Source organism: Microtus oregoni, unplaced genomic scaffold (genome assembly GCF_018167655.1).
Source record: "Microtus oregoni isolate MIOR12 unplaced genomic scaffold, Mior012 000011F_ref0000422, whole genome shotgun sequence".
Classification (NCBI taxonomy): domain Eukaryota; kingdom Metazoa; phylum Chordata; class Mammalia; order Rodentia; family Cricetidae; genus Microtus; species Microtus oregoni.
The window spans coordinates 45811538-45825287 of NW_024543070.1; the positions used below are offsets into that span (position 1 = coordinate 45811538).

The 13750-nt window shown below is 46.2% G+C and overlaps 1 protein-coding gene across 1 annotated transcript in view; it reads right to left on the reverse strand.

Annotated features, from left to right (window-relative positions):
• Positions 1–13750, reverse strand: part of Dapk1 (death associated protein kinase 1) — a 153203-nt gene that overhangs the window by 53531 nt on the left and 85922 nt on the right. The window contains exon 3 of the mRNA XM_041659870.1: positions 8907–9128. Coding sequence (XP_041515804.1) covers positions 8907–9128 — 222 coding nt within the window. The remainder of the gene's footprint in view (positions 1–8906; positions 9129–13750) is intronic.

Below are 13750 nucleotides of genomic sequence, written 5' to 3' on the forward strand. Positions count from 1 at the left end.
GCGCACGCACACACACACACACATGTACACATATGTGAGCATGGTGAAAGTGCACATTCTATGAATCCAGGCCTCCTTCTAGCCAGGAGTGTGGCAGAAAGTGATGTGTGTTGTTCCACTTCAATCATGGCCTCCAACACATCCCACACAAGCCTCCACCCACGCTCTCCTGATATCCTAGAATAGAATGTCTCTATAAGGGCCTAAGAGATGGCTCACTGAGAACGGCTTTGCCACCAACCCTGACAACCTGCATTCCATCTCTGAAACCCACATAATGGAAGAGAACTGACTTCCCAAAGTTGTCCTCTCAACTCTCTAAGTATGGCATGGCATACATATACAAGCTTGCTCACACACATGTGCACCTTGTACACACACACACACACACACACAAATAAGTAAATAAGAAAATCTGACTTTAAAAAAAAAAATCCTGTCTTCTACAGTCTGGATGAAGAATCAGTGCTCTAGAATCAAAACGTGGTCAATATGGAAAACCGACAGTTTCCTGCAATAGCTGTTCTCACTCATGAATGAGAAGGCAGAATCATAACTTTCTTCCAGAATGAAGATGAAGACATACAGCCAGAAAAGCATCATGGTTTAGCAGCCGCAGTAGCAGGCACCACCAATGCGGGCCAGACCACATCACTGAGCTGCTAAGAGGATGCAGCAGTAGCAAACACTGCACAAACCACAGCCTCACGTCCCACCAGCAACCAGAAAGCCTCGTCAAGACCTGAGTTGACTGCACACTGAAGCCCAAGGCCAAGCAGCCAAAAGCATTTTGTTGAGCCAGACTCTCAAATAAGAGGCCACAGTTCTTAGCTAAATGAGATACTTTTTAAAAAAATCTTTATTTTCTGTTTTTTAACATGAGAAAGTATATGTAATACAATGAAGCATCTATAAAATCCCATTTTGTTTTTCTCTTCCTAGGTCAGTGAATAGACTCCACTTTCCCTTTACCCATTGCACAGATCACTGCAATAATCAACCTTGAAAATGTGCTCTGGGTTCACACACAAGTCGTAAGAGATAGCTTCAGAGGAGAAAGCCTCCCTAGCTCCTGGGAGATGTCACTACGGCCTGTTACACATCACACCCTACAGGGCGTCTCAGGTAGGTGGCTGTCACACCTACAAAGGATTGTCATAAACCAAAGCCCTTCCTCCCCCAGATCAGAAGCTTGCTCTGTTTCTGATTCTCCACCTGCATCTTCTTATCTACCAGGGACCAGAAGGAAGGGTAAACAGGAATGGATGCGGGAGCTGGCATGAAATTATTCCAAACAGATGAAGGAAGAATTTGTTTCAAGTTCCTAGAGACGATGATGGAGCTCGTCAGTTCAACTGGGAATAGGGAAAAACTTCAAGGAGAAAAATCTACAGTTCAGCGGACAATGGCCTGATCAAACCTCTCAGGATGTTCCAAAGAACCAGAGGATGGAACTGTCAGGGAAGAGCCCCAGATAGGTGAAGCCTTAGGGCACCACGGTGATGTAAGGGGAACCTCCCTCAACTGTCAGGAAAGAGCCCCAGATAGGTGAAGCCTTAGGGCATTTCTGTGCTGTGAGGGGAAGGAACCTCCCTCCGGTTTCTGGTTACAGCCATTAGGAGCTTTGAATGTGGGATTCCCCTCTGTATGCTGTGAATATCATTGGCTAATAAAGAAACTGCTTTAGGCCTATAACAGAGCTATAGGGGTACAGAGCCAGGTGGGGAAAACTAAACTGAATGCTAGGAGAAAGGAGGTGGAGCCCTGCCAGAGACAGATGTTGGAACCTTGCCATTAGGCCACGAGAAAATATAAAATAATGGAGATGGGTTAATTCTAAATGTAAGAGCTAGCTAGCAATACACTTAAGCAATTGGCCAAGCAATGTTTTAAATAATATAGTTTCTGTGTGATTATTTTGGAGCTAACCAGCCGAAAACCAACAAGCGGCCTCCTCCTTCCAACACCAGGCCTCATTTGCAATTTAGAGACAGGCCAGGGTCCCAAGTATGTCAGATGACATCATGAGCAAATTCAGATTAGAAAAAAGCAAAGTCAGGCAAGCTAGGAAGGAAGCCCAAGTTCCAAGTGAATGCTCAGCTGCTCATCTAGAGGACTGAGAGTAAGTTTAATACCCAAAGCGTGAGGCAGGGCCACCCCATCCATCAACCCAAAGACTACATACAGATGGCCTTAGAGAGATATAAAGTTGGAAAATATTCAGAAAATGTCACGTTGGGAGTGTGGCTCTGAAGTACGGACTGGAGTACTCCAGGCCCTGTGTCTGGTCCTCCAGCCCAGAAGACGGGAGAGAAAGAGAGAAGAGAAACATGCACACAGCAGTCAATACCGACTTTCCTCTCTGGAGAAGTTTAGATGCAGAAATTTATACTGTAGTTGGCCTCAGAAAAGAGGAACTTGAGTAGCAGGGTGTCAGGCAGGAAGCCCATTAGGAAACACATGTCCCTCTGGGTCTGCATCTTAGAGTTCAGTGCTGTGTCACTATGGGGGGTGCAGGTAGGTAGAGAGAGACTCATAGTCCTTAGATTGCCTGCATGGGCCCTTGGCACTGTACCGGTTTCCCTGGGGAGTCATGAGCAAACATCTGTTTACCCAACAGGTGAACAAAATCAAGACTCCACCCAAGACCAACTTAGTGAACCAGTAAGTCTACTGGGCTTGTTTACAGGAGCATGGGTGACAGAAACACCATCACCACACACTCCCCACCTCATCATGACAATGACATTACGGATACTGCACCTCCCAAGATCACTAAGGCCAGGATGGGGTAAGGTAAATGCTGAACTCTTATGTGGGGGACCCCCAAGATGGTGGTGAGTTTACGTTATGCTGAGGAGGAAAGTCATATACAATGCTACCTGGTGCCCTAGCTTGACCCTGAAGATGGTCATCTCCAGGCCGAGACAGCCTCATCCATTTAGCCCAGTGACCTAATTCAATGGCCACACTGAAAGCACCAGTGAGGAAAGTTCAGGAGCAGCATTGCTGTAGGCACTACTGTGGAGGAGGAGATCTGCCATGCACTTGGGCCATGCACACTTCCTGAACTAAAGAAATGTACTCATTCCAGGGGAAACGAATAACCTGACAGCCAGAAAGCCCTGCAGCATAAGCCAAGCCTCTTTTCACTTTAATGGCTTCAGCCCAAGCTTTGGAAACCCACATAAAGAATTAGGCCAATTGAAAGTGGGGCAAATGAAAAGCAGGGGCAGCCAGGCCTCTCTTCAGCTTGGGTAATTATAACTGGTATTAGAACAAAAGGCCGGTGGGACATAAACCAAGCTAGGGCAGCCATAGATGGAGGATGATCCCCAAACCAATTTATCTTGTCTAGCTAAACAGAAGGGAAAGCGATTACCCAGGGGCTGTGTGACTTCGGCCCCTCCTTCCTGACTGGGTTGAACTCTCTAGTGAAGGAGTTAAAATGACAGTTGCTGATTACTGTTAATGATCTGGAAACTCAGGCCAAAAGACCAGCAGCCCTTTAGCACACACAGCCAAGGAAAGGACCATGCTGCCCTGAGATGCAGATCTGGAGAGCTGGGCTTCTACGTGCACAGGGCAGGAGGCCTTTCCCCTCGGTTTGAGGACACATTTTAAGAGGAAGAGAAGAATTTTAGAAGTGAAATTCACTTGTGGGTATGAAGACTTCCCCTAACTTCCTCCCTGTTGCTAAGAAGCCCAGCCCCCCTGGGGTTAATCATGGGGATCAAGGGCAGGGAAGGGGAGGGATCAGGAACCCTGAAGAGTGGGTAGGAAGTGAAGAGAGCCTCTGACCACCTCTGCTAAGAGAGGGAAGGAGCGGTCTGCAGCCCTGAGAGTAGAGAGGTATGCCCAGCAGAGCCACTCAAGGATGGGGATGAGATCTAGATGCTCCTCTCAGCAACAGAGTTCAGGTCCAGGAAAGGGAACTCCATCTTGAGCAAGTCAACCTTTGATCCCCTGAAAGACTCTTCTGTCTGTCTGCCCCCCTTCCCTTCTCTAACACCAATTTAACATCTGATAGGCAGGATTGTGTTATACATCTATAGCAAATTCTGCCACCCACGTCTGAGTGATACTGGTATCAGAGTGAGGCCCACAATAGCTTTCAACTGCTATGCCCTGCAGTCCCATCTACTGGCCATCCTTCCAGTCAGCTTGCTCCAACCTATACACCCAGTATGAACACAACTCCCCACGTCCCAGTGCAGTCAATCTGCCTGTTCCCATGAAAGAAGAAAGACTACTTCAACCATGGCAGGCCATAAGCAAGCAGGGCCTTGGTCGGCAATGCCGTTGGGCATTCCTTCTTTTCACCCCAATGTCCTCACCTAGACAAGACTCTCATTGTTGTCCCTAAGGACTAGACAGCCATCTCCCAGCTAATCTCCTAGACTGACAGGACTTGAGCCACTTTCACTAGGCACTGCGTTAGCCTGCACATCTCCTAGATAGTTGATGCATAAGAACAAATAAGGGAAACTCTAACACAGACCCAGAAAGCTTTTAGTTCATTAAAGGATAAAAACACACACATAGTCTAGTAAATGCATGGGCAATACACTTCAAAGGTGACTTCTAAAAATATGAAAGATGTCAAAGGGTAGATAGAAAGGCAAAAAGAGAGACAGGGGAGACAGGGGAGACAGGGGCAAGGGGGAGGAGACCAGAAGCTCACATGAGAGCGTTGAAGTTTGAGGAGACCCATCTGGGTGAAAATGTCGATGAGATCCCTGGAGGATGCTTGTGGGGCTTCTGAGAGACCTAGTGATACAATCTTGGGGGCTGGATTATTCTAGGAGGTCATAGTTAAGTGTCTTGAAGTTCATACATATTAAAGCACTGTGCAGCATATGTGAGGAAGCCTAAACAGAAGTCTTTCATAAGCCAAAGAGGAACAGAGGGCAGAGTCAACTTTTCCGAAGGGAACAAAGATCAATAAAGAAGAACAAGCAGGTACATTGATTCCAGAAGGCAGAATAAGAGACCATGAACAGAGCCTTCAAACCACATATCCAAGAGTTTAGACACACATGGCTGTTCAAGAATCAAGCCATGCACCTAAGGGAGTAAAAGTATAATAATAACCTAGGGAACACTTTTCAGCCAGGCTGGCAAGAAGAGAGAATGTACAAGATACACACATGCAGGGTTTATTGCTCAAGAGCTCACCTGAGTGGAAAGTCATTTACTGTGTGATTTGATCTGTTGTGAAAGGCGGAGGTTGCTGCCAATTGCTCTTGTTGTCTCTGCTCTTGGCTAATAACAGATATCTAAGGAGTAGGGTACCAGAAGGAGCTCTCGAAATTGCCTTGGCAAACAAAAGCAAAGGTCCAAAATGTCATAAGAGCTCAGCCTCGGGGAGGAATGAGCAAATGTGCCAGCAGGAGAGACCATGGGGGAAGTCTCGGAGTTCCTCTGTTCACAGGCACCGTGGGAGAAGCCTCTGGCATCCGTCTCTATCAGCTCCCCCTCCAATTTGCCACTTTGCCTGGAAGCATTGATTTATTCTTGGCCTTTGTCTCTGAAATATGTTCCCAGTTCTGGGCCAGGCGGACAAATGTGTGTGCCTCACACCAGTGTATAATAGCAGGAAGGCACAATTCCTGTGCACAATTTCACCTCTGGGTTTGGCTAAGAAGTAAAGGGTTGGATGAGCAATGATCTTACGGAAGGTGTCTGATACACAGTAATATTTGAATACAACCTGTCTGTCAGGAGCAACTTCATCCCAGAACTTACTACTTTGCCAAACCCAAAGAGAACTAAAAAAAACCTGCTGTTCACCAAGGGAGGAATCTCAGACTCTCAAGAAGAATTGTCCACAGCTCCAGATACAACAGCGTGGATGCGGCTAATATAACATGGTTAGCACAAAAAATCCTACATTGGGTGTTTTTTGTTTGTTTATTTGTTTTGGTTAGCATGATTAAAGAAAGCAATTAAGGAAGACATCTGTATAAAACTCTGGCCTCACACACATGCTGTCATCCACATATGTGTTCCCTCACAAATACAAACAAACAAAACATCCAACCCTTTACAATGTACTGCTAGATGTCAGTCCCTCTGATGGACATCACCACGCATTTAGACACAGCATTCATACTTGGATCAGAAGTGTCTATCAGACCCCTTGTGTTCGCTAGGCTGCTGCAGGCAGGTGGTTAAGCTTTAGAAGGTGATTAGTGAGGGATGTAAGGTCATTGGAGGATGCCGTCCATGGGTCCTCTAGCCGTAGTCCCTCCTCACTCTCTATTTCCTGGCTCCAGCATGCTCTCCACCACGGCATGCTGCCTACCCAGTCCACCACGAGACAAGGTCAAGCAGCCATGGACTAAAGCCTCTGAAACTCTGAATCAAAACAAAACCTTCCCTCCTTTCAAAGTCCATCTGCTCAGGTATTTCCAAGGTCACAGCCACGAAAAAGCTAAGTTCTCTCAGTTCGGTTCCACTGCTCACGGGGTGACAAAGTGCATGATGGAATGATTCAAGCACACATTCAAGTTTTGGAGTGGCTCAACCATGCAATGAGGTGGGTGGGCGAGAACATAGGCAGAAGGGATCTTTGTTTCGGCATGACTTCATTAGGGAACAATGGCGTGTGGAGGATGCAAAGTCGTGATGGTGGGATGTCACCTGTGCCTCCTGCATGTTTATTCTGCACTTCAGTGCAACGGTAACTCTTCTGCCGTGAAGCAAGCGCAGGAGGGGAAGTTACTGTCTTAAAGCTATTTTTCAGAGTTGCAAGGAACGGAAGAGCAGAACTTGGCCTAAAGTCTGACTAATGTGCCTTAAACACAAACAAACAAACAACATAGTATCCACCCTGAGCTCAGCAGATGTCCCTTCTCAATCCCTGTAACATAGTATCCACCCTGAGCTCAGCAGAGGTCCCTTCTCAATCCCTGCAGGGTGGTTCCAGTAGTGTCTCTTACTCAAGGAAGGACTGGTCATTTTGTTCTAGCAGAGCCTTCAGCTGATTGGATAAGGCTCACCCATCCTATGGAAAGCTGTCTGCTTCCCTAGGTCTAGCCAATTCACATGTTGACATCATGCAAAATCACTCAGAGCTTTTAACCAAATGTCTGAGCAGCTGTAACCACCAGAACTGCACATAATAGATGGGTGAGGAGGCGAGACCATCAGCTCCAGGAGCGGCGGGAATCGGTGGCGATGTGCCTGACCCTGTGAGGATGGAGCCATATAACCCTCCCATCCACTTCCAAACTCCTGCTGCTCCCACGGAATTTCCACAAGTTATATTCAAGGTCACAACACAGTCAGCAACATAAAGCTGCATGCTTCCAGGCACCTAATCACATGCCTGCAATTAAAAACATAAACACTGCCGAAGCTGGGGCTAGCAGGGCAGCCAAAGCTACCTACTGCTGGAGAGGCTGAAAAGTGAAACTTCATCCTTGGAAAAACAAGCCTGCCAGTTGCTTGTGGGGTCCTCACTCACCCCAGCAACCCCACTCCTAAGTGCTGACCCAGGAAATGTGGAGAACTGTGTTTGTGTCAGTCTGTGAGGGCTGGAGACAGTGTAGCTCCTGGCTGTGAAGGACTAGAGACAGCCCATGTGCCCACTGGGTGGTGGAAGCAGAAACAAGCACTCCACCCCGGTGATGGAGGGCTACTAGGCAGTTTAAAAGGAAGAGTGTGTGTAAGTGTGCAAGTCTTACACTGAGTGAGGGGCACTGGTTTCAGAGTTCACACTTGTGTCAATTCCACTGGCATAGCATCTGGGGTTAGGACGCGGAGATGGGGCTGATTACAAAACAGCCTGAGGGATGCTGGAGCACCTAGGAGTATGGGGAGAGACCGAGGGGACTATAGGGAGCCGACCTTCCTCTAGCATCATTTACTACAGAACAAGAAGTTTAGAAAATCAAAAGATTAAAAGAAGCTGCATGGGGCCAGTTTATGTACAAAGGAAGGGAGCTGTTGAACAGTGAGTGGACACATCAGGACTCAGGAACCTCCCAGGGAATGGATAGGACTTGTCACCACAGGGGACCACACAGCATCAGCTCTCAGGCCTTAGCACCAAACAGAGTGGACACATCAGGACTCAGGAACCTCCCAGGGAATAAATAGGACTTGTCACCACAGGGGACCACCCAGCATCAGCTCTCAGGCCTTAGCATTACACATCCCTCTTCCCTCAGGTGGACATCCACATGCCATAGAGAGACTCTCTGAGAATTCTGAGTGGCTTCTTCCTCTCTCCTGCCAGAAGGGGCTGCTGGACTTGGTCACAGTGGGTCCCCATACAGCACATGCAGGCAGGAATCCAGGGAGAGGAGGGACAGGAGGTGGAAACCAGAAACAGTTCAGAACAATGCTTGTCAATCAGCTGCCCACCATGACACTGGATGGGCACACGCTTAGAGAGTCCTGTAATCACCGCCCGGAGCTCAGCTTCAACTTCACCCGTTCCTGGAATTAGCGCTGACAGTCCCACAGCTAAAAGCAGGGTGTGCTTTAAAGATTAAGAGGAAAGAGAAAGGAGAATGGAGGGAGAAAGGCAGAAAAACAGGGCAGAGAGTCGGGGGAAAACATGCATGAAGGTTATGGAGAACCCCTTCAAGAAATCTGCTTATGGTAAACATAGATGAACCTCAGAAAGGAGAACCCCTACATAATGTACTTACAGCAAACAGAGTTAAACTTTAGAAAAGAGATGAGTCCCAAGATCTGGGTACTCTCTTGCAAATCGCGTGTCACTTTGTTAATGGAAATGATTCTCGTAAAATATTCCAGGTGACTCTATGTCACTAAGTCTCGGGCAGGCGGCTCAGGACTGCTCTCAACAATGGTCCAGTTGGGCTAACTATGGCCTATGCAGACCCATGTCCCTCCCCACAATCTCTTCCACACACCACAGAGACACTCACAGCTCCAGGATCAGAATGACATCGGTCTTGTTCTCATAGACCTCATGCAGGGTGATGACGTTCGGGTGGCGGATCTCCTTCAGGATGCTGACTTCCCGTTCGATGTCCTCACGACTCACACCCCGTCGGCTGGACTTGGTCCTCCTTTTCTTGATGAACTTGGCCGCATACTGAAGACCAGTGCTTTTCTCACGGCATTTCTTCACCACCGCGAACTGTCCGCTGGCAGAGAAAGATGGGATAGTGTTTAGGTCTCTCACTAGAGACAGAATCTGAGCAAGGACGTAGCATGGGAGTGGGTATATGGCAAAACCGTGACTAGGGAAGGTCAAAAGGTTGACAGTTAACAAAGGGGGCAGGCATGCTTCTTATTGTGCGTGGTGCAGCTTGACTGGGCCCATTCCTTCTGAATAACGTCATAAGGAGTAAAACATAGTTGATTGAACAGGTAGCCAGTCTGTCTGAATAACGTCATAAGGAGTAAAACATAGTTGATTGAACAGGTAGCCAGTCTGTCTGAATAACGTCATAAGGAGTAAAACATAGTTGATTGAACAGGTAGCCAGTCTGTCTGAATAACGTCATAAGGAGTAAAACATAGTTGATTGAACAGGTAGCCAGTCTGTCTGAATAACGTCATAAGGAGTAAAACATATTTGATTGAACAGGTAGCCAGTCTGTCTGAATAACGTCATAAGGAGTAAAACATAGTTGATTGAACAGGTAGCCAGTCTGTCTGAATAACGTCATAAGGAGTAAAACATAGTTGATTGAACAGGTAGCCAGTCTGTCTGAATAACGTCATAAGGAGTAAAACATAGTTGATTGAACAGGTAGCCAGTCTGTCTGAATAACGTCATAAGGAGTAAAACATAGTTGATTGAACAGGTAGCCAGTCTGTCTGAATAACGTCATAAGGAGTAAAACATAGTTGATTGAACAGGTAGCCAGTCTGTCTGAATAACGTCATAAGGAGTAAAACATAGTTGATTGAACAGGTAGCCAGTCTGTCTGAATAACGTCATAAGGAGTAAAACATAGTTGATTGAACAGGTAGCCAGTCTGTCTGAATAACGTCATAAGGAGTAAAACATAGTTGATTGAACAGGTAGCCAGTCTGTCTGAATAACGTCATAAGGAGTAAAACATAGTTGATTGAACAGGTAGCCAGTCTGTCTGAATAACGTCATAAGGAGTAAAACATAGTTGATTGAACAGGTAGCCAGTCTGTCTGAATAACGTCATAAGGAGTAAAACATAGTTGATTGAACAGGTAGCCAGTCTGTCTGAATAACGTCATAAGGAGTAAAACATAGTTGATTGAACAGGTAGCCAGTCTGTCTGAATAACGTCATAAGGAGTAAAACATAGTTGATTGAACAGGTAGCCAGTCTGTCTGAATAACGTCATAAGGAGTAAAACATAGTTGATTGAACAGGTAGCCAGTCTGTCTGAATAACGTCATAAGGAGTAAAACATAGTTGATTGAACAGGTAGCCAGTCTGTCTGAATAACGTCATAAGGAGTAAAACATATTTGATTGAACAGGTAGCCAGTCTGTCTGAATAACGTCATAAGGAGTAAAACATAGTTGATTGAACAGGTAGCCAGTCTGTCTGAATAACGTCATAAGGAGTAAAACATAGTTGATTGAACAGGTAGCCAGTCTGTCTGAATAACGTCATAAGGAGTAAAACATAGTTGATTGAACAGGTAGCCAGTCTGTCTGAATAACGTCATAAGGAGTAAAACATAGTTGATTGAACAGGTAGCCAGTCTGTCTGAATAACGTCATAAGGAGTAAAACATAGTTGATTGAACAGGTAGCCAGTCTGTCTGAATAACGTCATAAGGAGTAAAACATAGTTGATTGAACAGGTAGCCAGTCTGTCTGAATAACGTCATAAGGAGTAAAACATAGTTGATTGAACAGGTAGCCAGTCTGTCTGAATAACGTCATAAGGAGTAAAACATAGTTGATTGAACAGGTAGCCAGTCTGTCTGAATAACGTCATAAGGAGTAAAACATAGTTGATTGAACAGGTAGCCAGTCTGTCTGAATAACGTCATAAGGAGTAAAACATATTTGATTGAACAGGTAGCCAGTCTGTCTGAATAACGTCATAAGGAGTAAAACATAGTTGATTGAACAGGTAGCCAGTCTGTCTGAATAACGTCATAAGGAGTAAAACATAGTTGATTGAACAGGTAGCCAGTCTGTCTGAATAACGTCATAAGGAGTAAAACATAGTTGATTGAACAGGTAGCCAGTCTGTCTGAATAACGTCATAAGGAGTAAAACATAGTTGATTGAACAGGTAGCCAGTCTGTCTGAATAACGTCATAAGGAGTAAAACATAGTTGATTGAACAGGTAGCCAGTCTGTCTGAATAACATCATAAGGAGTAAAACATAGTTGATTGAACAGGTAGCCAGTCTGTCTGAATAACGTCATAAGTAATAAAACATATTTGATTGAACAGGTAGCCAGTCTGTCTGAATAACATCATAAGGAGTAAAACATATTTGATTGAACAGGTAGCCAGTCTGTCTGAATAACGTCATAAGGAGTAAAACATATTTGATTGAACAGGTAGCCAGTCTGTCTGAATAACGTCATAAGTAATAAAACATATTTGATTGAACAGGTAGCCAGTCTGTCTACACTCTTTTCCTCCCATTTCACGCACTCACATCTGACCTGTTTCAACAACTCTTCTTCAGCATGTCTAGACACATAACAAGGAAGGGGGGAGGGATGGAGAGCAGGATCTCAGCACAGAACAGTCAAGGCTCTGTCTTCAGAGATATATTTCTAGCATCAATATTAAACACCACAACACCTAAAGAAACAAGACCCACACGAGGGTTTTCTGTGGTTCTGGGCTGCTGACTCCACCCCCAAATACTCCACTCCCAAATACGATCTAGGCCGAGCCAACCAATGCAGTGCATTCTTCTGGCTCCAGTGATAGACTTGCTATGACCTTCCAGACAATGGGGAGATGGTCTTTATGAGACTCTTTTTATGAACACTGAACTATATATAACCCCAGAGTGACTGCCAGCTATGTGGGAGCATTAGGAGAACAGCTTAGGGTTTAGGGGCAACCTCTGCAGTGGGGTGCCTGTGGAGGGAAAGGAACCAGGTCTGTGGGAACACTACCAAGTGGTGAATTAAGTCCAGCCTAAAACTACGTCGCTGACTTTTCAGCTACTGAAGCCTTTTACTAAAGGCAGTTTGATCTGAGCTGCCTTTTCTCGCAGACGAAGCATCTTCTGCAGCACAGAACACGCAACCAGAATCTCCTTCCCACATACGAAGGAAATCAGAAAGGAAGAAGTACAAAATCATGTGTGTCCAAAGAGAGAGTGAGACCACGTGAGTTCAAGACCCAGTGTCCTGGGGGGCGGGGGGAGGGGGGTTAGTGAAACACAGGAGGAGCCTTCCGGATCAACCTCTGCCTTCTCCCTTCTTTCTGGCTGACAGAGGAAGGGGCCACCCACCCCTCACATTTCTAGACACCTGCTGAAGAATGGCTATGTAAGGGAGCATCATGGATATTTGTGACGGCTTTATTCACTCCCGTGAAGATGGGGTAGGAGTGAGGAGGCTAATGAAGAATAATATTTTGATATTCAAGAGTGGATGCTTCACCACACAGACACTTGCCTCAGCAGCAGAAGCCAGGGAAGAAACACACACACACATCAATTTTGCAACAACTTATACACAATCAGTTAATTCCCACGTCCCCCTCCTGCAGCAGAATAGAGGAACAGACACAACAGAAAGCCACGATTGGCTGCTGTGAACTTGCTGGCTTAGAGACAGGGGATAGAATGTGACTATCTCGATCATTGTACCGTGTGTGTTCTTCGGAATCCAACCCCGCTCTCTGCCACAGGGTGGAGGACAGCAGAAGGGAGCCTCCACAACTGGCATGGGATTCCCCTCTGTATGCTGTGAATACCATTGGTTAATAAAGGACTGCTTTGGGCTTGTGCAGGGCAGAATATAGGTAGGCAGGGGGAAAACTAAGCTGAATGCTGGGAGAAAGGAAGGCAGAGTCAGGAGAACCATGGAGCCGCCTGAGATAGAAGCGCTGAAACTTTGCTGGTAGGCCACAACCTCGTGGTGATACACAAATTAATGGAGGTGGGTTAAATTAATATATAAGAGATAGCCAATAAGAAGCTAGAGCTAATGGGACAAGCAGTGATTTAAATAACATGGTTTCTGTGTGATTATGTCGGAGTTAAGTGGCCGGGAACAAACTAATAGCGTTTTTACTACACACAACCTGAATAAGGAACAGGTAGAATCCAGAGAAGAAGCTAAGTGGACCTTGCCTCACAAAGACAGCATCTGGCAGACACCAAGCACACGAGAGGACCCAGAATGCAAAAGTCCAGCTGGGACAACCAAGGACTATGCCAACCGCCAGAGGTTGAGCTGTGTGTCCCTCACCCATGGGCACAGCAATTTGGCATAGGGATCCAGGCTGCAGGCTCTGGGCCCTCTGTGAGTTGACTCAAGAATTTTAGCACGGTGATGGTAAAGACATTAAAAACAGTAAAAGTCGAAAACTTTCTGCAAAGAAGCCACAAGATCCAAATGGAAAGTTAGGCTCAGTGATTCTCCCGAGTGTGGTTTCACTTCTTGCAGTTCCAAGGTGAGCAGCCACTGCTTTCCCGCTATAGCTCAGGGGTCAGGGAGGGTGTGCGCATGCCCAGCGGAACCATGAGCAAGAGGTACAGTGCTCATTCTGTAACTGACAATGATGACAGCACTCATCAGGGTGGGAACTAAGGCATTAGTTAGGAAAGGCCTTATCCATGCC